Raw genomic sequence first — 26,278 nt, 5'->3', positions numbered from 1 at the left:
ATGTGTTAAGTAGAAATTCCCTTCTGGACTCATACAGATGCTTTTCTTATGCTTAGCACCATATGGGGGTGCTGTGAAATCAAAATGTTTCCTTTTAACAGAGGATGACTGTGATTGTGACAGGCAGGAGAGGAGGAGTTAGATGCCACATACCAGTCTTTATAAATGAGGGTTTAAATCAAACAACTGCACCATGCGTGAACTAAAGAAAGTGAATGATCTGTGGATTACATAGCAGCAGCCTGTATCTCTCTCACACAGCACAAACTGCTCAGCCTCCTCAGCACAATGGAGAAGAGACAACTTCATGCTGCCAGACAGAAGCACGAACCTGCGACTAGCACAAATGCAATTCCTAAAGATGCCTAATCTACAGCAGGTAAGGAAAGCGCTACAGAAATGGGATTATTTAGCAGATGCATGTTTAGCCTGGGGAGTAATGAAATGAAATTAAATGAAGGAGATGATTTATATCAAGTTCTTAAGAAGGGGCAGTTAGTAAACTGCCGGCACAAGTGCTTTGAACAGATATCTGGAATGGCATGGTTAGAGGTACTTTTCTCCATACTCTTGCTATGTTTATCATAACAGTAAACTGTATGAATGCCTTTTCTAGATGATATTTTGGAACATTTATATGCTTTAAGTAAAACAAGCAAAGCTTGTGTGTTAGATTTGCATTCCATTAAAGGACATTGCCCTTTGTTTAATGAAAGATTTTAGTGCAATGTTAGTACATCTCTTGTCTTGGCTCAGGTTGTGCAAAACACAGGTAACTGATGACACAATACACATCCTTGTTGCTATGTGTGGACATAAGGCATAAGGCATCTGGACCACAGAAAAAAAAACACATATTCATTTTAACTACTGGCGCTTTATAAAATACTAATATATATGTACGATTGTCCTATGCTTTCCTTATAAGCTCATTTTGTTTAGTAGCATGAGTCAGTAACATATAAATAAAGGAATTCTTCTTTGCCAAGACAAACACTGGATTCATCAAATATACTTATCAGTTGCAGAAACCGGCTTATCTGGAGAATCACAGCTCTGAGAATGAAAATACTCTGGTGTTGTCACAGGAAGTCCTTTTCTCAAAGAATATTCTATATAAATAGCAGGCAAACTGTTTATTAAAACTTTATTAACGGTAGGCTGCAAATAAAATGAAATATAAGTATGGAACCTGTTATCTAGAATGCTCTGGACCGGATATGGAGTCATTCTGTAATTTGGATCTACATACCTTCAGTCTACTAGAAATCTACATTTTATTTAAACATTAAATAAACCCAATAGGCGGACTTTGCCTTCAATTGGGATTAATTATATCTTAGTTTGGAGAAAAAGGAAATCATTTTTAAATATTTGCATTATTTGGATAAAGTGGAGTCTACGGGAGACTGCCTTCCTGTAGTTTGGAACTCTCTGGATAATGGGTTTCCGGATATTGGATCCCTTACTACTGTGGACACAAATAAAACATAGTGTAAGGAATTAATCTGTTTGCAGAAACTGTAAGGCTTTTAGCTGCTGCTCGTATCTGAATAGTGGTGAATTATTAGTGGTGGCAAGTAGCCAATTATGCCCTCATGGGAAAACAACAAAGCCAGTAATTAGCAGTTATTAATTAGCTATTTTCTTTATAGCATGGTATGTTTTTTGTTTGTTAACTCTGCACAGAAGCTGTTTAATGTCATAACCTCAGCTAGTACTAAGTGTCTATGTGCAATATTAAAAGTTAAACTACCAGCAAAAGCTGCTGGTTGATAATTGTGCACTGCTGACACTCATGTCTCCTTTCGACAAAATGTCATGCACTAGTCATGAAATAAATTCAGTTGTAGACTGTTTTCTAAAAGAGAATTTTGTTGTCATTTCTAAGTTTGATCCCATGTTAGTACAATGTTTGTACATATGCTTCTGCAAAAACTCTATTCCGGGTCCTACATTCTTTTAAATACTGGTAATTTTTCCCTAATAAGCATTGGCTGTTTTCAAGACCTCAAGACTGTGGGGTGTGCCAGAATGTTAACATTCCATCATAAGTTGTTTTATAAGGGGGTGAGCATATTATTTCCTTGTATTGGGTTCAAATGAGTCTTAGGGGTTCCACCAGTGGATGAATACTGTAACATAATATATTTTAGAAAAAGCTAAGGATATCAGGGAATCTGTGAAACAGTTGATTTGTGCAGAATTTCCTCCACTGTGCAGGATGTCAGTAGCAGTACTACGAAAGCAATGCTGTAGAAAAGGGATCCCCAACCTTTTGAACCTGTGAGGAACATTCAGAAGAAAAGGGAGCTGGGGAGCAACAAAAGCATGAAAAAATATTCTTGAGGTGCCAAATAAGTACTGTGATTGGCTGTTTGATAGCACCTATGTGGCTCGTCAGCCTACATTGAGGCTCTATTTAGCAGTACACCTGGTTTTTATAAAACCAAAACATGCCTGGAATTAAAAAAAATAAGCTCCTGCTTTGAGGTCACTGGGAACAACATCCAAGGGGGTTGGAGAGCAACATGTTGCTCACGAGCTACTGGTTGGGGGATCACTGCTGTAGAACCTAAATGACAGACAGTTCAGAGTGGGTACAAAAGACAGGGTACACCAGGCAGCAAGGAAGGAGGGTCAAAGAAAATTAAAGCAAAAGGAAAGAAAAAAAGCAACCCGTCACTCACCTCTAGGACAGTAATGAGAGAGAGGATGTTGGATGGCATTAAATTTATGCAGGATGCTGAAAAGAGATCAGAAGAGTACAAAGTGAAGTGTATATATATATATATATATATTGTATATTGTATATTGTTATCCAGAATGCTTGGGACCTGGGGCTTTCCGGATAATGGATCTTTCGGTAATTTTGGATCTTCACAACTTAAGCCTACTAGAAAATCATGTCAACATTAAATAAACCCAGTAGGCTGGATTTGCTTCCAATAAGGATTCATTATATCTTAGTTTGGATCAAGTACAAACTACTGTTTTATTATTACAGAGAAAAAGTTTAATTATTTGGATAAAATGGAGTCTATGAGAGACGGTCTTCCCGTAATTCGGAGCTTTTTGGATAACGGGATTCCGGATAACAGATCCTATACCTGTACTTCCATTTGATTCAGAGTTTTAATTGATAATCTTACCCAAGGAATGGACATAAAACATCCTTGTAATACATTTCTGAAAACAAACAAATTCATTATGTGAATTGCTCAATAGCCGTCCCAAGTTGTTTCATTTTTAGTAACAACCCCATTCATATCATGTTTGTCTAATGTTAGATATGTAAATTACCTTTTTAAATCAATTGCTATTGAGTAAAACCCATCATGGGATTCTTCTTTTTCAATTTGAATTTAGTTGAAGGGGCATTATACCATTTTTAACATGAATTCAGTGAATAAGGATGTGCTAAATATAGATCTCATAAAGCCTATTGCTTTAACTAGAAAATATATACAGTAGATTTTTTTGAACTACACAAGGCAAAAACTGAAAATTTAAGTAAAACCACATTCTACATTTGTCTAGTACAAATAAAACCAAAACAAATAAGCAGGCCACCGAGAAGCCCTCTGTTTCAACAACCTCCACCCCTTCCCCTTACTGCAGCTTGTTAGGCTGTGAGATGAGGAGCCGGTAATTATACAGATGGCTTCTCAGTGGACTGCTTTTATGTTTTGAATGTTCTCATATGAACATATGTCCCCTGGTCATGGTTAATGAGTGTAACTCGTTTTTGGACTATCCAGGCCAACAGTGTTAGCAACCAGCTAGTATACTAGAGCATGCCTTACACTGGACTCTAACACTTAAGGCAGGGCTTTCGCAAAGTGGAAGAAGGTGCAATGTAGTGCAACTACAACTCCCACAGTTGTGCTTCAACCAATATAGAAATGGGTGCCAGGAGGTTCTTGCAAATAAAACAGAACAAAATAACTTTATTTGTCAAAGACAAATGATTCACAGGTTACTTACATCTCAGACAGTATATCAGAGGTAGGTGCATGTTCATTCCCAGAGGCTGTAATCAAGGCAGTACAACTTCCCTCTAGGCAGAAATACCTCACACATGGTCTGGATCTCACCCAGTGGAGTGGTCAGGGAGGAGAACCTAAAGCCTGACACCCTATCCACTGTGTCCCTTCACTATAGGCAACTCTTACAGACTGGGAAGCTACTCCCTGCTACACCTTGAGGGAGCACAAAGCTGCTCTTTCTATCTTTCCTCAGTGTCTTACTCTCCTAGAGAGTCTATGACAATTATATTCCTGCCACTCACTAGCCTCTTTCATGGGGTCCCTGCTCCCCAACTTCCACACTAGAGGTTCACGTCCCTCTAGGGCAAACTGGCTTTACTGGGCCTTGTTGTACCCAGGCTCCCTGGAAACATCCAGCTGCATCAGCAACCAGAAGCCAAAGAGGACGATCCACCCCTTCTCACTCACTATACCAAAGTGTAACAGGAAGGGATCACAACACCTCTTGGCCAATAACTGGGATATGTAAATTACAACTAACTACATGGGCATTGGCCCAGCAACTAGGGGCACATTAACCATATGGGTCCCTACATGAGCATTTAGATTTCCTTTCCATTTACTAACCTTGGGCAAAGAGCAAACTAATGGCTGAAGTTTACCATGTTTTTTTTAAATCCCAATCCTCTGTTCTTACCTATCCTTCCAGCATAATTTGGGGAGGCATCCATGGCTAACTCTGCCTGTTTTGGAAATGAGGCAACTGTGCGAATGTGGGTGTTCTGGAAATGTTTGCAATACAGCTGGCAAACTTGATAACTGTATAGGCTAAGCCTATGGATGGAACTCTATGCTTGCCACCTGTTCAAGTCCATCAAGTGCCAACCCCTCCAAACAAACCTCTCTGCATATATATATGTATATATATATATATATATATATATATATATATATATATATATATATACACACACACACACTCATACTGACCTATCTATACACTCACATATATACTCAATATATATATATCAATATCTACTCTAATTGTACTACTCTTGTTCAAGAAGCCTCTCTTAAAGATATTGATAAAATCTGAAATAACATCACCCAGTAGGGCATTCCACACCCTCACTGCTCTTACAGTGAAAAACCATCTTTTAAATAAAAGTTCTGTTCACAAATCTAAAGGTTTGTCCTTTCGATAATTTTTATGGGAAAAAAAATTTCCCATAAAAAAAGAGGCAAAGTTATGTTTTCATCCCTTCCGTTAATACTCTAAATTATGCAGAGCAGTACTTTATTTGCTGTAGTAGCCACAGAAAGGATTGCTAGACATTATCTACAAAGATCCCCAGATCCTTCTCCGTTAAGGATACCCACAATACACTGCTATATAGTGTATAATGTGCATTTGTTATTTCTACCAAAGTGCATAACCTTGCACTTATTGACATTAAACCTTATTTTCCAGTTTGCTGCCCTGTTTTCTAAATTAGTCAAATGGCTCTTCAAAGTTACATAGTTAAATTGGTTTGAAAAAAGACAAAGTCCATCAAGTTCAACCCCTCCAAATTAAACCCATCATCCATACACACACCCCTCCATACCTTCACATAAATTATATATACCCATATCTATACTAACTGTAGAGTTTATTATCACAATTTATTATATTATGTCTGTCCAAGAAATCATCCAATTTCACAAATTTCACAGTCAGCACCCTCACCTCCAAATTGCATTAATTCGATGCACATCCAACGGTTTCCAACTTCAATCCGTTCAATCAGAACACATATAGTAATTGACGGCACCAGTCAGTGATTTATTATCTTAAAATGCCTTTATTGGGACATAGGCTCTGACCCCAAACACCCGGCAACGTTTCAGACCACTCTCTGTCTTTTCTCAAGCCCGAGAAAAGACCGAGAGTGGTCTGAAACGTTGCCGGGTGTTTGGGGTCAGAGCCTAGGTCCCAATAAAGGCATTTTAAGATAATAAATCACTGACTGGTGCCGTCAATTACTATATGTGGCAAGAAATCATCCAAGCCACTTATAAAGGCATTAACTGAATCAGCCATCACAACATCACCCGGCAGTGCATTCCACAACCTCACTGTCCTGACTGTGAAGAACCCCCTACGTTGCTTCAAATGAAAGTTCTTCACCTCTAGTCTAAAGGGATGGCCTCTGGTACGGTGATCCACTTTATGGGTAAAAAGGTCCCTTGCTATTTTTGGCAGCATCCTGCATAGCTTTGCACAATTTAGTATCATCAGCAAAAATAGAAACAGTACCTTCAGTGCGCTCCTCCAGGTCAAGTTAAAAAGCAAAGGACCAAGGACAGAACCCTTCGGAACTCCAATAGCAATGCCGGTCCAAGTAGAAAATGTTTCATTTATCACCTCTCTTTGTAATCTATCCTTCAGCCAGTTCTCTATCCAAATACAAATATTATGTTGCAGGCCAATATTCTTTAACCATTAACATTCTGTATCAAATTATTTGGCAAAGTAGATTACATCCACTGCCATGCCAGAGTCGAGGTTCCTGCTTAAACCCTCAATTAAACTCCCTTATTATGCTTTCCACTGATGTGAGACTAACAGACCTACTGTATAGTTTTCAGGCAGAGAATGGAATCCCTTTTTAAATAGCAGCACAATGTTAGCAATTCATCAGTCTCTCTGCATAATGTCAAACCTTAATGAATCTTGAAAAAAAGGAAACAGTTTGGCAATCACAGAGCTAAGATTGTTTAGCACCCTGGGATGCATACCATCCTGTCCTGGACCTTTTTTTTACTTTACATGCTCAAGTCTCTTTTTGACTGACAAATGAAAAATAACAGTTCTAAATTTCTGCTCTTTCCCTGCAATGATCAGCCAACTGACCTCTCAGATAATTAGGGTCACACCTCTTCTTGGCTTAATTTTTTTTTACTATTTACATATTTATTCTATATTTATAACATTCGCAAATCTGTAAATGTAGTGTTTTAGTTACTAACTTATAGTCACATAATCTCGAAGGAGACCATGTTATTATCACTACCATTCAACCATGCAAATGCTAGAGATGAGTTTGGTATTCTTAGTATTGCCAGGTCTAAAAGAGAATCATTCCTAGTAGGTTTTTAAACAAGCTAAAATAATAAGTTGTCATTTAGCATATTTACAAACCTGCTAGCTTTTTCTGACTTGGAACCCTATACTCAACTCAATGTCTGGATAATTGAAGTCACCCATAATAACCACCTGACCTAGTTGTGGAACCTCCTCCGTTTGTAATAGTAGCTGGACTTCATTCTCATTCTATGGGGTGGCTTGAAAAGATTCCACAACCTTCCCAGTGCTATTCCTAGTAATTCATTTAGTAAATAGCTTTAATTCTGGCTTTACATATAGAAAAACTTCTCCACCCTTATTTAATTCCTCTGTAGCTCCTAAAGAGGGTGTGGACATATAACTTTACAGCCCAGTCACATGTTCCATCCCACCAGATATCAGTGATACTAGTTATATCATAATTTTTCAACACATTCAAAAAGCATACAGTTCTCCTAATTTACCTAACAAGCTTTGCCCATTTGCCAGCATACAGCAGAGGTCAGTATACTTATATAGTATAGAACTCTCTTGCACCTTGCCATTACATCCTTTTACATCAAAGCAGTAACAACCAGCAAGTCACATATAGACACATGTATATAAACCCAAGTATGTCATGGGATGGCATTTTGAAAAGGGCTCATATAGAAATTAAAATGGGCACAGAATACACATATGTCCCTTTCTCATACCCCTGTCTCTATGTCTTACCTGTTTACATGATTCAAGAAGAATAACCACAAGTAGATTGTTAAATGACATAGAGGGAAATTAATTTATTAAAATCTAGGCTCATTTAATGGAAGCCCCCTATAAGTAGATTGTTTTAAGTTGTTTTGGACTGTTCTCCAAATCTCAAACTGCTTAGCTCTATGCTTCCAAATTGTATTGCATATGATAGCCCAGTAACATGCATAGGATTTTAGAACATCTTGAAACAGTTTTGCTTAATGTCATCTTTTATACTGTGTGAGGCAGACTTATCAAGGGTTGAAGTGAAAATTCGAATTTAGAATTTGAATTTTCGAGTTTTTTTGTGGCCAAAACTTGTCAAATTTGACGGGTGAATTCTTTAAAAATTCTAATTAGCTTTTCGAGATTTATCATACACTGGCCCTTTAAGAACTCGGATTTGACTATTCGCCACCTAAAACCAGCCGAATTGCTGTTTTAGTTAATGGAAGAAGTCCTGGGATCAATTTGGAGTTGTTGGCAGCCTTCCTGACATTGGAGTTTTTAAATACATTTCATTTTAGTCGAAATTTCGAGTTCATGGGAGTTTTTAAATAGTCACATGAACTTGAAATTCGACCTTTTGATAAAGGTGCCTCCCCGTGTTTCAACAAATTGCTTTTTCCAATCGTAATTATTACATATCCGTTTAGAACCATTTTACTATCCTGTTATGTTCAGAGCTATCAAAGTAGAAGTGTTACATTTATAGAACCCTCATTTTGTTCTTCATCCTACTTGATCCATGTGCTGCATTTGATACATTTACCTATTATCATAAAGATTCTTGGTTTTATGGACATTTATAACAAAGCTCTTTAAATATGTATTTATTCTTTATTCCCTTCTCTGTGCAAGGAGTTTTATGTAAAAGAAAAAAAATGCACAATGATGTTGCTGCATGCATGCTTTGTTTTTCAATAACCAGCCTCTGGCACAAGCTCATTAAAAAAAAAAAAACACCGTTCCTTGTGACCACCCACGGTTTCGGCAGGCAGAAGACTTCTGGCTTAAGTCTGATATAGATTTTTCCATTTTTTTAGGCATCCCCATCAGTTAAAATAAAGAGCATCAGACTGCAGAAAGTGCTTTTCTTCTCTGAAAAATATAGCAGACAAGTACTATTCTGGTGAGTAGCGATGGGCGAATCTAACCCGTTTCACTTCACCAATAATTTGCGATAATTCAGCAAAATGCAAAAAAAAAATCTTCTTGTTGCACAACAATTTTTTTTCACCCATTGAAGTCTATGGGCGTAATTTTTACGGCTAAACTCTGCAAAAAATTTCACTCATCACTGCTGGTGAGTGGTATGTTTGCCACCCATTTCAGGGATCCAGATCCATTGCAGTTGCTATGCAGAATGTCACATCAGTGACAGCAGCAACAAGGATCCCAAGAAAAAGATGGCAGCATGGTGCTCAAAAGAATAGCTCTCAGGAATCTGAGTTTAGAGATTATCACCCCCATTATCAAGAAATTGGAACCCCTAGTATAACCCTTTCCTAGTCCATTAAAAATAACTGTATCAAGTCTAAGCTGTCTCAAGCAAGAAAAATTGATAAATATGTAAAAATCGACATCTGTGGGAGAAAAACAATGTTCTTCCTGTTTTTTACGGTAACGTTAAAATTTTAGCAAAATATTGCGTTCACTATTGTACATATATATTCCTCATAGTGATTGTTCTCATTGCATATTGCATTCCGCCGTCTTTACATTTTTCCATTGATTTCCTTCCCCAGAAATATTTCACTTAATAACCCTTTCCATTATATGAAGCATAAAAAACACATCTGCATCTTTTTTTACATCTCAGTAGTGTATGTTACATAGAAACATGGTAAGCTAGGTTGAAAAAAGACACACATCCATCAAGTTCAACCTTTGAACTCTTTTTTAACCTGCCTAACTGCCAGTTGATCCAGAGGAAGGCAAAAAATACCCATATGAAGCATTTGTAATTTACCTCAGAGGGGGAAAAATCCTTCCTGACAAAGTGGCAATCGGACTAGTCCCTGGATCAACTTGTACTATGAGCTATCTTCCATAACCCTGTATTCCCTCACTTGCTAAAAAGCAATCCAACCCCTTCTTAAAGCTATCTAATGTATCAGCCTGTACAACTGATTCAGGGAGAGAATTCCACATCTTCACAGCTCTCACTGTAAAAAACACCTTCCGAATATTTAGGCGGAACCTCTTTTCTTCTAATCGGAATGAGTGACCTTGTGTCAGCTGTAAAGACCTAGTGGTAAATAAAGCATTAGAGAGATTATTATATGATCCCCTTATATATTTATACATAGTTATCATATCACCCTTTAAGCGCCTCTTCTCCAGCGTGAACATCCCCAATTTGGTCTTTCCTCATAGCTAAGATGTTCCATACATTTTACCAGCTTAGTTGCCCTTCTCTGGACCTTCTCTAATTCAATAATGTCCTGTTTGAGCACTGGAGACCAAAACTGTACGGCATATTCTAGATGGGGCCTTACCAGTGCTCTATAAAGTGGAAGATTGACCCCCTCCTCCCATGAATCAATGCCCCTTTTAATACAGCTCAAGACCTTATTTACCCTTGATGCTGCTGACTGGCATTGCTTGCAAGAGCCAAGTTTATTATCTACAAGGACTCCAAGGTCCTTTTCCATAATGGATTTGCCTAGTGCAGTCCCATTGAGGGTATAAGTGGCTTGGATATTTTTACATCCCAGGTGCATGACTTTACATTTATCAACATTGAATCTCATTTGCCACTTAGCTGCTGCATCCTGGATGGAATTAATTTGGCTGGATAGTTTTGTGTCATCTGCAAACACTGATACATTACTTACAATACCCCCCCTAAGTTATTAATGATCAAGTTAAATAAAAGTGGACACAATACCGAGCCCTGAGGGACCCCACTGAGAACCTTACTCCAAGTAGAGAATGTCCCATTAACAACCACCCTCTGTACCCGATCCTGTAGCCAGTTTCCTATCCATGTGCAAACAAATTCATTGGGCCCAACAGACCTTTGTTTAGAAAGCAGTCATTTGTGGGGCACGGTATCAAACGCAAAAATCAAATGGATCATATCTACTGCCACTGTCCAGCATCTTACTCACCTCATCATAAAAAGCAATCAAATTTGTCTGACATGACCTATCCTTCATAAACCTATGCTGATTGCTGCTCATAATGTCATTCACTAGGACAAAATTTTGAATGTGATCCCTTAACAAGCCTTCAAATAATTTGCCCACCACAGATGTCAAATTTACTGGCCTATAATTGCCAGGCTGAGATCGTAATCCCTTTTTAAATATTGGAATGACATCAGCTTTTCTCCAATCCATAGGTACCATACCAGATGAAAGCGAATCTGAAAAATCAGAAATAGCGGCTGGTCTAAAAATTAACTAAGCTCTCTTAGAACCCAGGGGTGTATGCCATCAGGCCCTGGAGCCTTGTTTACATTAATTTTTATTAAAGCTTTATGAATCATATCCTGAGTCAGCCACTGACTAAACTGAGCTGAGCCATCAGTGCAGCTATGAAGTGAGCATGGAAACCCAGACTCCTCTATTGTATACACTGAAGAAAAGAACTGAATTAGCACATTTGCCTTTTCTGTATCCGTTACAACCATACTAGTACCATTATTTAAAGGTGCAACACTCTCAACCCGCATCTTTTTACTATTAATATACTTAAAAAACTTTTCGGGTTAGTCTTAAGCTGGCCATACACGGAGAGATCCGCTCGTTTGGCGATGTCACCAAACGAGCGGATCTCTCCCCCATATGCCCACCTTGAGGTGGGCAATATCGGGCTTATCCGATTGTGGGCCCTAGGGCCCAACGATCGGATCCTGACATGCCTAAACAGGCGGTCGGATTGCGGGACCGCATCAACGAACAGATGCGGCCGCGATCCAACGGGATTTTTAGTCCCTTCCAATCTCGATCGGGGAAGCCCGTCAGGGGGCCCCATACACGGGCCAATAAGCTGGCAACTCGGTCTGTCTGCACCTTTTTTGGGCCGTTTATGGCCACCTTTAGCCTCCGCCGCTATGCATTTTTCATTTCCTTTCTTTGACTTCCAGATTGCTGTTTACAACATTTATTATAGTGTTTATATTCATTAAATGTAGCTTCTGTCCCTATAGTTTTTAAATGCCTTTCTATTCTTTCCTATTAAACTCTTTACTTCTATATTAAGCCACATAGTGTGATTCTTAGAGCTTCTTCATTTACTCCTTAAGGGAATAAATTGAGAACAGTAACAATTTAATATCATTTTAAATGACAACCATTTCTGTTCTGTGTTTTTAACTGAAAACATAATGCCCCAATCAATGCTCAGAAGGGCAGCCCTCAGGGCACTAAAATGAGCTTTTCTGAAATTCATGTTTTTTGTTGCCCCAGTGTATATTTGTTTTTTGCACCTGTCATTACATGATATATCATTATGGTCACTATTACCCAGGGGTTCAATGTCTTGCACATTTCCTATAAGTTCTGGTTCATTGGAGATCACTAGCTCCAGAATAGCATTTTTTCTGGTTGGCTCCTCAACAACTTGTGACATAAAATTGTCATGCAAAAAGTTTATAAATCCAAAATAGCAGCCTTTTCTATTTGCATCAGGAGCTTAGCCTCCTCCTCGTCACTTACATTAGGGGGTCTATAGCATACACCTACAATTAATTTACTGGACTCTTTACAATTGGTGAAGAACTCCACCCAGAAGACTTCTGGCCCCTCATTTTCTAACATAACCTCCTCCTTTATATGAGCTTTTAAATCCTGCCTAACAAACAGACATACCCCTCCTCCTTTTCTATTGCCTCTGTCCCTCCAAAACAAAGTATAGCTGCTGATATTAACTGACTACTTATGCGACTCATTCAACCATGTTTCGGCCACACCAATGTTTTCTATAGTCTTTCCAGTAGTTCCATTTATGTTTAGATGGAAATCTGTAAGAATCTCTCTTTACATCCAAGATGAAACCTACCTTTTAGTGCAACTAGCACTAGAATTGTTAACATGTCTTATCCATATAATGAATTCAAATCTAATGGCAGAATGCACATGCTAAATCACCCCATTCATCACTGCATGTCTTTCTCAAATATATGGGTTGCAAGATATTTGAGCAAGGGGGCAAACTTATTTCAATTTATACAATGGGCTGTATATGGTATTTGGGCTATATAAGTAAATTATTGCTAATGTAAGTAGAAGCAAACAAATATATATTTTATCTCTTATTATATCTCTCCAGCAATATGTCCACCCCCTTTTTACTGTCTGCTCCTGATTTCTTGACACTGCTGATATAATTAAGCTTACCATTCTGTATCCTCCACAAGTAATGTCAGCTTGATCTTGTTTAAAGAGAACAGCCCATTAATGGTCCTTTTTGTATGGAACATGCTTTATCCTCTCTAAGAAACAAATCATTGAAATAATTGAACAACTATAATTTTCACTCACATTAATATGCTGCAATTTACTACAGGTATGGGATCAGTTATTCGTAAACCCTTATCAGGAAACTCCCATAGACACAATTTTATCCAAATGATACAAATTTTTAAAAATGATTTCCTTTCTTTGTAATAGTAAAATAGTACCTTGTACTTAATCCAAACTAATATATAATTAATCCTCATTGGAAACCAACCCAGCCTATTGAGTTTATTTAGGGGGTTATTTACTAAAATCTGAATTTATCTCATATTTTATTAAAAAAATACCACAACCAAATTTAGCCTATTTATTAATTAAAAACTCTATTTATTAAGATTGTGAAAAAACATGCAACAAATTGGGGCTTTTTGCAGCATCAGTGTATAATGAATCTCGAAAAAAGGTTTTTATTTTCATTTTTTGCCCCGAAAAGCCTGACCAGATACATTTTGAGGTTTAGTTAATAACCCCCTTAATATTTAAATAATTTTTAAACCCCAGGTCCTGAGCATTTTGGATAATGGGTCCCATACATGTACCACAATTTCACAGAAATACAAGTTAAAATGTTAAGACTATTTCAATATCTTTTATTAATGGTAGATCTCTGTAAAGGACATGAAGTAACTTGGAATACATTGGCATAAAGAGTTTTTGATTGATTGCATTTGTCATGGCAATCTGAATACCAAGACCACTGCAGCATCAGGCTGATTAGCAAATCAAACACAGCTAGCACTCGCATTCCACTAATGCTTGTCTCCTTAGTAAAATATATAGTATGTAAGTTCATTTTAAATGTTCCCATAACTCTTAAGCATTAATGTATACTGAAACCTTTTGGAATAGTAGGTCACCAGGGATTGTAGATCATAAAAGAACTATATAAATAACTGTAGATAATTCATTTGCCTCCGCGGACTGATACATATGATGACTTTTGTAAACATAGATAGGACTCCGGTGCATCTTAATTCATTCTCTTCCCTTCATAATTAATAAGAAAAAGCCATAAATTTAGGTATTTCAGATAAGTATTTTTCAGAATGATAGAAGAATGTTTTTAAAAATTAACAAATTCTTATCAACAGGTTATGTAGACATGTGTCAGCATTAGTTATTATTGTTCTTGAGGACTTTGAATAATGGAATCTGAGAGGCCTATTTTATTTTTCTATAAGGTCAGATTTTAGAGGTTTTGGTAACCATGACTAAACTCGCTTTCTCCTAAAACTACGAATGTCATGACATTTATGAAAGGAGGCGAATAAAAACAAATGAACAGAAAATAATGCTGAACGATGCGCTAAAAAATCCAAATACCTCTAAAACCTCTAAAATTTGAGCTTTTTTGGACAATTTCTAGCGAAAAAAAATCCAAAAGCCTCTAAATGTCCGAATTGATTTAAAAAAGTCCAATAGGATCAGTTCAATTGTTAGTAAATGGGCTCCTGAGTGTATTTGTATAGGTTACTGATCTAGAGAAACATCCACTACATTATTTACAACACCCACAATGCAGAAAGATCTTCTGGTAGTGTAACCTATATTTACCAAAAGCAAAATCCACTAAAAACCAATGATGCAGCTTGCACCACCCATTATTTGAGAATTGTAGCAGGCTGAATATACAATAAACCACGTTTTATGATCTGTATTGTATTGATATCATATAAATGAATAAATGGTACCCTTGGATAGGCAATATATTCTCGTGGAGGGCCACATCTAGTTTCAAGAAGGAGAGCCAGTTGGAGGTATAGCATCTTTTATTTAGAATGCATGGGACCTGAGGATTTCTAGAAAGTGTCTTTTCCATAACTTGGAGCAGCAAGCCAATCCATGAAAATATAATTGTTTTGTTATTAACATTGGTAATGGCTTGGTTAACTTCAAGTACTGTATGCTGTATTGTCTTATAATTAGAGTTGATCAGTGATTTGGGCAAGAATGAAAATTTGTTTATTTAAACATTACACTGACTGCGGGGAATAATCTTGGAGGTTTCCTGCTTCTTTGATAGGTTTAAAAGGCCACTACAGTCAAAACTTTTCCTGCATAAGTGATACGGGGGAGTAGCCATATTTGAATTTAAGGGTATATGAGTAGATGTGTGCTTTGTTCTGACACTTATTTTATTGCCCTGAACCAGAACTGTATTAAATTCTATATTCAGCTAGTTAAAAGCTAAAAACATGCTTTCTCATTGAATAGTGATAGTGAAAACCAGCATTGGATGGGGGGGGGGGGTCAGGGCCCACCAGGGCTGCCACATCAGGGTCCCGCACCCCCCAAGGGCCCCAGTTGCAGTCCTTCCTCCCCATCAAATCACCCTCTCCCTTCCCCCTCGGAACATACCATACTTAATGTGAGAGAGTGAGCAGGCGGGGCAAGTGGGTGGAGTGGGCAGGGCAAGTAGGAGGAGTGGGTGGGGAAAGAGGGTGGAGTGGGCCGGAGCGGAGGGGGTCTGGGCCGACGGGGCCCACAAGGGCTGGTAAAAACTCCTTAACATCAGGTTAATCCTTTGATTATGTTCTGAACAAACCTACATACTAAGGAAATTTAAAGGGGCTAGTGCAAATATTGATAATCTTTTGTACACAATACCACCACATTGTACAGACCACCATGTGGTGTCAGAACAATTACAATCTTTTCTCAAGGGCAATTCCTGTCTTTCTAGTTACTGCACATCTAATTATTGAATTAGTCTCAGCAATGCGCAAAACACACCATTTTTTAGGTTGGGTACAATGTCCATATACAGGTATGGGACCTGTTATCCAAAATGGTAGGGACCTGGAGTTTTCTGGATAAGCGATCTTTGTATAATTTGGATCTCCATACAGTACCTTAAGACTACTAAGAATCATTTCAATTTTAATTAAACCCAATAGGATTGTTTTGACTCCAATAACGATTAACTCTATCTTATGTGGGATCAAATACAAGGTACTGTTTTATTGTTACAGAGAAAAAATGAAAAATAATTATTTGATAATTTAATTGAGTCTATGGGAAATGGCCTTCCCCTAATTTGGAGCTTTCTGGATAACGGGTTTCCGGATAATGCATCCCATACTTGTTCTTTGTAATCTGGGGTTAGAATGAAATAATCACTTGCAGGAGTGGATGGAGTGAAAGAGATGTCTGACGGCAGGGGCAATGAGATTCCCCTAGTTGTATAAGGAGGGTGCCATGTGTCATTTTCTTTGTTAACAACAGCATTACATCTACTAGTTGTTCTCTGTATTCTTTAGTGGTATAAAGTTACAACTTGTTTTTGGATAGTCACCCTATTATCTGCATATTAGGTGGCTGTCTGGATATATGTGGTCGATTGGTGCAGGTATTTACATTTTTGATACTCTCTCAAAGGGGTGGTGCTATTCCATTACCTACAACCTGCGAGTCTTTAAACTCAACTATGCTTATTGCTTATTACCATTCAGTCAGATAATGGCATCGCAAGTCAGAACTATACCACCCTTTCATACATCACAAAGTTAATCAGACTCTACATCAGTAACTAGATATCAACGAAGTAATCTGTAAATCGATTTTTTAAATAAAAACTAGATATAGATGTTTTTCAGAATGTCAGATGATTGTGTTGCACACTCCTGTATCTGTAAGACTGCTGGGTAATGTAGTTACGCTGTGCCTTCCAATACAGTACAGAGGAACTAGTTTATGTTTCAACTTGCAGAAAGGAAGGGATTCTCCAGTCAATCATCATGGGGACGGCATGGGTCCTGCTCCCACAGCCAGGAACAGAAAGTGGACTCAGCCAGGAGGAGGAGGAGGAAGAGGAACCAGCCAGGAGAGGAGAGATGTGCTGAGAGATTTTTTTTTTTTTAGAGACTGGCAGTTTTGTTTCCAGCCTGTTAAGTGACCAGTGAGAGAGAGACTGCTGTTAATATGTAAGGGGAAAACATTGCAGTGTGCAGCCTGCTGGGAGTTGTTTCCAGCTGTTCCCTGGAGGAGTGTGATCCAGAAGTGCAGCCTGTCCACCATTTTGATATGGAGAAACTAAAGTGTTGCCAGTTTAAGGGACGTTGGAAGTCATATAACCAGACACTATCCTGCTAGTCCATTGGAGGGAGATACATACAGTGCACGGAGAGCTGACACCATTGCTTCCCACATCAAACTGCACCAGAGGGAGCACCATTTATACCTTTACCAGGGGACACATCGCCATCTTGTGTTGCCTTTACACCCAGAGACAGAATGCAGTTTCACAGTTCAGCATAACCATACAGCGGCATTTACTTTTGCCTTCATTTAGGTTGCTGTGCAATTTGCAGCCCATCCAGGCTTTTCATCTCAGTAAGAGGGCCCCCAGGGGGACACAATATTTCCAGCTGGCAATGTATTGAAGGACTTAGGGGTGGATACTGGGGTTTGAGGGGTTCTTGTTGGGGGCCATTATTGCTGAATTGTTATAATTATTGCAGTTTCAGCCCAAGAGGTTAAGTACACAATTGTCTGGTTATTGTTAACCAATTTTCATAACCAATCCTTTCTTACAGCTGTTTAATAAAAAGTCAGGTTGTGCCTGTTGCACTGCCATCTTGTGTGCCTGGTTACTGGGGACTCGGGTGTCACTGGGTTAGAGATAACAGACTTCTACCATTGCCAACACCTAAGGGTGCACTACAAATGTATATACAGTTATATTAAATATATCCTGAACATATCATGCATGAGGTGCAATGCCAACTTTATCTGTAATATAGAATATGTCCTTATAAACTGTGTGATTACTAGTCCACAGCTGGTTAACAATGTTGCGAATTTAACTTAAAAATCAAAGCCAAAGTCACTTCCATATACCAGTGAAATACTTGCATGTCATAAAAAAGCCAGAAATAGTTTAGTCATTTTGGCCAAATTTTGACTAGTGATGTAGACGTAGACTATGTAGATATACTAAATTCTGCCATCTGATTGAATTTAATACTGTAGCTTCCAACAATCAGTACACCAATAGCATTATTATTGATGAGTTTGATGTTAACCAGACAATTCCACAAGCAGACTAAATGACAATCCAATCTGAAAGGCAGAACTTCAATGTCATTATTGCAATTAAGTAATCTTGGATAAATATAGAATCCTTTTAATGGTGCTTTAGTGATAATAACAGTATTATTATGTGCAATTTCCTTCAATGACATGATTCTCTTTTTCTGCCAGTATTTATGAAGTTAGGGGAATCTGGTTATCAAAAGGATAGAAAGGTAGATTACTCATAGTGGGTCCAAGAATTTTCTAGTCATCTTTTCTCAGATACTGTGGACCAAGTCTTGTAAGCTTATGTAGTAGAACCCACTCAGTATATTCCTGGGCAGGAATACTTATGCTTGTGTAAGATTCTTGGGTCCAACTGTAAAACTCTTGAAATAATTATAAACCCATCCAAATGGAAATGATACATATCTTTTACCGAACAAGCTGTGCACCTGAGGTTAGGCTGCAGTAATAAATATATTTCCTACTTTTATGTTTAACTAATGCAGAGTTTGTTAATACTTTATATTTAATTAATCATAGAACTCCACATTTCATTTGCACTCCGTGCCAGACTTTTTTTTTTTTTAACATTTTGTGCTCTCTCTTTTTAGGGGCCTTTCCTGGGGGGATTTTTAGTTTACCTAGGAAAATTTTAAATTTTTTTGGGGAGAACCTGAGCTTTCTAGCTCTGCCTGAACTTTTGTGTATTTATACTTCTGGAACATGTAGCGCTCTAAATACCAAATAAAATAGAAAAAAAAACCTTTTTCACAATATACCAGAAAAATATTTTATTTTATGCACAAAAATTCAACTGATCTGGAAAGCCTCAAGTGTCTCCAACATGCCAATACCATATATGTTTAGTTTAATGAAGATTTCTGACTTCTATAGATCAAAAACTCCCAGCAGTAAATTACCGAATTTCAAAGCACTGCAGTAGAATATGGCACACTTTGGATTCCTAAGGCAATAAATCCTGGAACAGTAGGTTTACTCCAGGAAACCATACTAGTCTCCCTAGTTACCAACCATTAAAGCTTTTCTGAACTTTGTGAATTGTATAAAAATTCAGAAAAAATTCAGAAAAATCACCTTAAAATTTTGCAAGTTCGTAACTCTCACATAGCATTAGGTACCAAGAAAAAACAACCTAAATATTAATGCTAGGGGTCCACTGAACAGTTTAATGCCCATTGTGCATAGGGTTACTAAACTATCTGGCGTTTAGAGACCCCAAAATGAAGTTAGTGTATACAATGTGTCCCTGAAGTCACTTCAGCTACTGAATAATCATCAAATTTATTGTATTTTTGAGGGGATTAAAACAAATAAAAATAAGTTGACCCCCACAACCTAAATCTGAATGCCAGAGGTATACTGAACAGTTTGATGCCCAATATGCATAGATTTACCAAACTATGTGGCATAGAGAGACCCCCAAATGCAAATAGTGCATATACATTTTCAAGGCTGACACTCTGACTGCTGCAATATAAGCACCCAGTATGTGAATTATGTTCCATAAGACCCTCTAACAGTATGGAAATCCTAGACAATCATATATTTTCAGAAAGTACACATTCTGACGATTCCAAAATGGGTAAATTCTTGTTTATTCTGCAAACTACCAAACTGCAAAGCTATGCTGAATGTAGTAGAGGTTTTTAGGAAATTTCTGAAAATCGTCACAAATTGTATTTTATCCCATTATATATCCCACATTTCATAACATATCAGCCTAAAACATCCTAAACATGAATTCCAGGGGTCTACTGAACACTTTGATTTCCAATATGCATAGATTTACCAAACTATGTAGCATACAGAGGCCCCCAAATGAAAATAGTGCACATGAATTTTCACAGCTGACACTCTGGCTGCTGCAATATGAGCACCCAGTGTGTATTATGTGCCGTAAGACCCCTTAACAGTATGGGGACCCTAGAACACAATATATTTTCTAAAAGTGCACATTCTGAAAAACCTAAAATAGGTAAATACGTTTTTCTATTACAAACTATCAAATTGAAAAGCGATGCTGAACGTTGCAGTTTTTATGAAGTTTCTGAAAATCATTATAAAGCTTGCATTTTACCCCATTATATGCCCCACATTGTAATGTATCAGCATAAAACATCCAAACATATGAATGCCAGGGGTCTGCTGAACAGTTTGATACCCAATATGCATAGATTTAGCACACTATGTGGCGCACAGAGACCACCAAATGGATATTCAGCAGACAAAATTTAAAATCGTTCGATCGATCATAGAAATCGTTCTAATTGAGCGATTCGAACAATTTAATTGATCGATCTAATCATTTTCAAAAAAAAAACTTTGGCTTCTAAAAACTTAGGTTCTAAGAGGTCCCCATAGGCTAACATAGCAATTCATCAGGTTTAAAGTGGCAAAGTGTCAAATTCGAAGTTTTTTTAAGAGACAATACTTCGATTTTTGATGGGTAGAATATTCAAAGTATTTTCAATTCTAATCGAAGTCGAATTTGCCCTATTTGATGTTGAAGTACCCAAAAATTACTTAGAAATTCGAAGTTTTTTAATTCGAAAATTCACTTCAACCTTTGACAAATCTGCCCCTAGGTGTTGGGTTTTAATAATATTTACCATGAGATATACTATATTATCTGCTTAGGATGTTTGTGCTTCTAGTTAATTTTCATATTCAACTTTTATTGAAAACAAGATGTTTTACATTTCCATGTATATAACACTGTTAATCATTTCACAAATAAACATCATCTAATCAGTTCCAGCGTTTGCCTTCATTAAAAGTTTCCAGAAATGACATGTTTTAATATACAGTGAGAATACATAACAGGAATGTTCTCAATACCTCTCAGTATAACACAACATTATAAAAGAAAGGGAGAAACAAAAAGAAGGGAAGGTGTGGAGGGAAAAGAAAAAAAAATAGTTAATTTTAAAATTTTTCCTCTGCAGCATAGTTTACTGTAGTTGTCAAATCCTCTTTCATTTCACATTTGCTTACAAATGAGCCATTACTCTTACATTACATGACATTTGATCAGTGGGTATTTTATTTTGAATGATATTACTTCAGCTGTCCAGGTTAATTTGCTCAGTGTATGTGTCATAAGAACAGATATAGGATCCATTATCTGGAAACCCGGATTAAAGAAAGGCTGTCTCCCATAGACTCCAGTTTATCCAAATAATCCTATTTTTTTTAAAACATTTCCCTTTTCTCTGTAATAATAAAACCGTACCTTGTACTTCATCCAACTAAGATATAATTAATCCTTTTCTGAGTCAAAACCAGCCTATTGGGTTTATTTAATGTTTAAACAATTTTCTGGTAAGCTTTAGGTTCGACGATCCATTATTTGGAAAACCCCAGGTCCTGAACATTCTGGATATCAGGTCACATACAGTACCTGTATATGTCAAAGTTTCTTTCTGGATATGTATCTTTTAAATGTTTGGGTAAAAAAAAAAAAAAATCAGCTTCCTGTCTAAATCTTCCCTTGTCTCGCTCTGCCTTTTCCTCCCTCTCAGCTATCCCATCCTTTCCTGCTCTCTGCTCCACTCTACTTCTGATCCAGTCCTCTTGCTACCCAGTCCTCCCGCTACCCAGTCCTCCCGCTATCCAGTCCTCCCGCTACCCAGTCCTCCCGCTACCCAGTCCTCCCGCTACCCAGTCCTCCCGCTATCCAGTCCTTCCACTACCCAGTCCTCCCGCTATCCAGTCCTCCTCTATCCAGTCCACCCGATTTCTAGTCTGCTGCTGTCTCTTGATCCAATTCATGCCTGCACCGCCCTGTCCCATCCAGTCTGTTCCTGTCCTGACCTTCGCCCTCTTCATCCTGTTTAGTCCAGTCCTGATCTTTGCCCTCTCCGTCCTATTCCCCTCTGCATCTGTTCCAGTCTGACTCATCGCCCTCGTCACCCTGTTCCTGCTCTTTTTCCTGTTTGTGTCCTGTGAGTTCAGCCAGCTGTTGCCTAAAACACCCGCTTTCCTCCTGCTGCCTCCACAGCGCCCCCTATGTTATTCCTTACACTTGGCCTGTATTTTTCTCAGTATTTCTGTACCCTTTAACATTTGGTCCTGTGTTGGTCGATATTCCCCCTTCTAGTTGGTCCAGTTCAAATCCTTGTTCCTAGATTTGCCCTTCACTCTAACCTGTCCAGTTTGTGCTCTGGTCTGGTTGTGGCTCTGCTTCTAAGCTGACATTGGTGTACTCCCTTTCTACTGCCCTGGATTACCTGGATGTTCTCATATCCCTTATCTGTAGCCTCAGTTTAAGAATTGCATCTTCATTTTGTAACTAGTAAACAGGCATCTTTTATAAGGCTTGTAGATATTCAAGGAACACACAGTTCCTTACACAGATGCTAAACTCTTAGAGGAAGGATTGAGTCATTGTCAAATTCAATGTTTTAGGCTCAAGATAGTTGTGTTCCTGTGCATACCCTGAGTTAAGGATATTAAATATTTCACTTATGCCAATATTCAAAACATGTTAATATTTCTTTGCAGTATTTAATAGTTCCATACTTCTTTTATTAAAGGGATACTGTCATGGGAAAACATGCTTTTTCAAAATGCTTCAGTTAATAATGCTGCTCCAGCAGACTTCTGCACTGAAATCCGTTTTTCAAACCAATTTTTTTTTTACATTTAATTTTCAAATCTGACACTGGGCTAGACATACATTAGTGTCAGTTTTCCAGGTGCCCCCAGTCATGTGACTGTGCTCTGTGACTTCAGTCACTCTTTACTGCTGCACTGCAAGTTGGAGTGGAGTTGGAGGCAAGGGGAAGGTAAATGGATAACTGCTCCCGGTTACATATAAGAACAGCACTCAATAGTAGAAACCCATGTCCCACTGCAACCACATTCAGTTACATTGCAGTGTAAGCAGTGTAATTTAGGAATACAACTACACCATAAAAATCATGACAGCATCCCTTTAAGCAACAATTACACAGGCTTATGTTTGATCTCATATTATAAATCAAATTCAACATAGAACATTAAATACCATTGCTAGACTTTCTATCAAGCAAAGAATAATTTACAACAATAGTGGTCAACTGTTCTTTACAGGGGGCTGATCATCTTTAATACCACATAACAATAGGCCACCAGATTAAAGTAACATGGTGTCATGCAGAAAATTGTAAGAATCCTACCTTTACTGTCAGGAAAAGGTTTTCCTTTTAATGTGAATGTTTGACTCGAAACATGTGGATGCTGTCATATGATGAGAGTTTCAGGGGTTTTTATTTTTACAAGCTTAAATATACTATCTTAAACTCTGCATGTCCAATACTATATACTTCTGATAGAATGGTACTAAACAGCACAGACAGGAGTTTGTTGACAGGTTAATCTTTATACATCCCAATGTTCTAGCAAACAGATCAGAGTCTCAACAAATTAACTGTCAAATACTATTTATAACCTGCCATAACCACTCTAATTCACCCACAGTGCTCTAAATTAATCAGCATAAAGTAGAGAGTGAACCACTGTGTCATACTGCTACATTTCTATTTGAAGAGTCTAATTTACTACCATAGGTGCAATTACCCAAACCAACTAAGGTTTCTAAGGTCTTTGTATCCATTTGATTTGCAGTAGACCAAATGAATTGCTTAGTATTGACAACTGCTTTTTTATTTCAATTTAAACTCTATAATAGTATTAGAATGAGCTCTTGTGTGTTCCCAGAATTAAGAATTTGTTTTAATGAAGTAAAATGTTTTTCTTTATTTTTGACCTAAACAGGCTAAACAGAGAAACTGAAACAACTTCATGTTTCCAAACTTGTGGTTCTTTTGAGGCAGTAACTCTGTATACAGCTAACACCCCCCCCTGCATAAGGGACCTCTGAATATCTATAAACAAGTCACAAAACAATGATAAAGGAAAGGGGTTGTATATGTAGAGCTTATAGAAGAATAAAAGCTACAGAGGCATCTATTGCCAATAGATTAGCTGCAATAGTGCAAGCTAGAATGCTATATTTATTCTGTAGAATGTTTTACCATACTTAAGTAAAAAGCTCTAGAGGTTCTCTGTTTGTTTAGGATAGCAGCTGCAGTATTAGCTTGGTGTGACATCACTTCCTGCCTAAATCTCTCCCTGCTCACTTATTCTGGGCTCATATTACAGCAGAGAAGGGGGTGGGAGGAGAGGAGCAAACTGAGCATGCTCACGCCCAGGGCAGGGAGGTTTAAGCTAAAGGCAGGAAGTCTGCCTTCAGGCTTACTTAGTTGTAACCTTTCCTTCTCCTTTAAATATCTATTTAAACTACATTGCAACTCAGCTAATTTTAGTAGAAGTAGTAAGTGTGAGTGCTCAATAACTACTTTATAATACAAAAAAGGTAACAGGTAAAAAAAAAATACCTAGCACAAGCAATATTTATTTTGAAATGATTTTGAAGTTCCATTCACATTGAAAAAATTATTTACAGAAAAACCTTAAAAATATGACTTGTGGCATAGTTCATATACATTCTGAAGCATTTTAAAGCTAGTACCATTTAATCATGAAAACATTGCATTCAATGTAATCTTATGATGAGGAAAATGAATACTGTAAAGGTGGAAGTCTTGGACAGAAGAGACTGTTCTGTCAAACTTGGTAAATAATAGCCCCCTGTAATCCTTTTGATTTGAAATTAAAACCGGATGTTATTGAGATATTTTATGTGTTTTTTACAGGACAAAAATATGCTGAACTGGAGTCTTGCAGAAGATCAGTCTACAGAAGAAGCCTTTACATTCCATCAGTGATGAATTTATCGCTGCAGCAATCTACTCTGGAACTTAACCTAAGTAGTTTGGCAGGCAATAATACAGTGCCAACTGGAAAGACTAAGTCCTCAGCATGTGAGCAAGTGGTAATAGCTGCTGTAGTTTTTCTCACACTTGGCATTGTGAGTCTCCTAGAGAACATTCTAGTCATCTTTGCGATTATAAAGAACAAGAATTTGCATTCACCTATGTACTTTTTCGTATGCAGCTTAGCAGTAGCTGACATGTTGGTTAGTGTTTCCAATGCATGGGAGACCATTACAATAAATCTGATAAACAACAGGCATCTAATTATGGAAGAGACCTTTGTACGCCATATTGACAATGTTTTTGATTCAATGATTTGTATATCTGTGGTGGCTTCCATGTGCAGCTTGCTCGCTATAGCAGTCGATAGATATGTCACCATATTTTATGCGCTACGTTACCATAACATTATGACTATGAGGAGAGCTGGAATCATCATCGCATGCATATGGACCTTCTGCACTGGATGTGGCATCATCTTCATACTTTATTATGAATCAACATATGTTATAATATGCCTTATTACAATGTTTTTCACTATGCTTTTTCTCATGGTATCCTTATATATACACATGTTCTTGTTGGCCCGTACACATGTTAAGAAAATAGCAGCCTTACCGGGCTATAATTCAGTTCATCAGAGAACAAGCATGAAGGGAGCTATTACCTTAACCATACTGCTTGGCATTTTTATTGTTTGCTGGGCTCCTTTCTTTCTCCACCTTATTTTGATGATTTCCTGTCCGCAAAATCTTTACTGTGTGTGTTTTATGTCCCATTTCAATATGTACCTCATACTAATAATGTGCAATTCTGTAATTGATCCGATGATTTATGCCTTTCGTAGTCAAGAAATGCGGAAAACTTTTAAAGAAATTATTTGCTGTTATAGCCTGCGAATGTTTTGTGACTTGCCTAGCAAATATTAATAACACCCTGAAAAATGTATGTATCGTCTTACTGTGCTTTTATTGAAAATGCTGTCAATTTTATTATTGAAGTCATATTATTGCTTCATCAATCTTGAAGTGAGCTGGAAAAAAAAGAAACATCCTGTAAGCGGAGCAGTTAGGGGCAGATTTATCAAGGGTCGTAGTGAATTTGAGGGAATTTTCGAAGTTA

The 26,278-nt window shown here is 37.7% G+C and overlaps 1 protein-coding gene across 1 annotated transcript; it reads left to right on the top strand.

Annotated features, from left to right (window-relative positions):
- Nucleotides 1-26,102, top strand: mc5r.L (melanocortin 5 receptor L homeolog). Its single transcript, XM_018267856.2, has 2 exons — nt 1-379; nt 25,037-26,102. The coding sequence occupies exon 2, from the start codon at nt 25,108-25,110 to the stop codon at nt 26,083-26,085; it is 978 nt and encodes a 325-aa protein (XP_018123345.1). The 5' UTR covers nt 1-379; nt 25,037-25,107; the 3' UTR covers nt 26,086-26,102.
- The last annotated feature ends 176 nt before the right edge of the window (nt 26,103-26,278 follow it).

The sequence above is a fragment of the Xenopus laevis genome, chromosome 6L (genome assembly GCF_017654675.1).
Source record: "Xenopus laevis strain J_2021 chromosome 6L, Xenopus_laevis_v10.1, whole genome shotgun sequence".
Taxonomy (NCBI): Eukaryota; Metazoa; Chordata; class Amphibia; order Anura; family Pipidae; genus Xenopus; species Xenopus laevis.
The sequence above is the reverse complement of the archived record's forward strand: the minus strand, read 5'-3'. Positions and strand labels throughout refer to the sequence as shown.

Coding starts and splice junctions, on each gene's coding strand:
- mc5r.L (XM_018267856.2), top strand. CDS start 25,108: ATGAATTTATCGCTGCAGCAATCTACTCTGGAACTTAACCTAAGTAGT.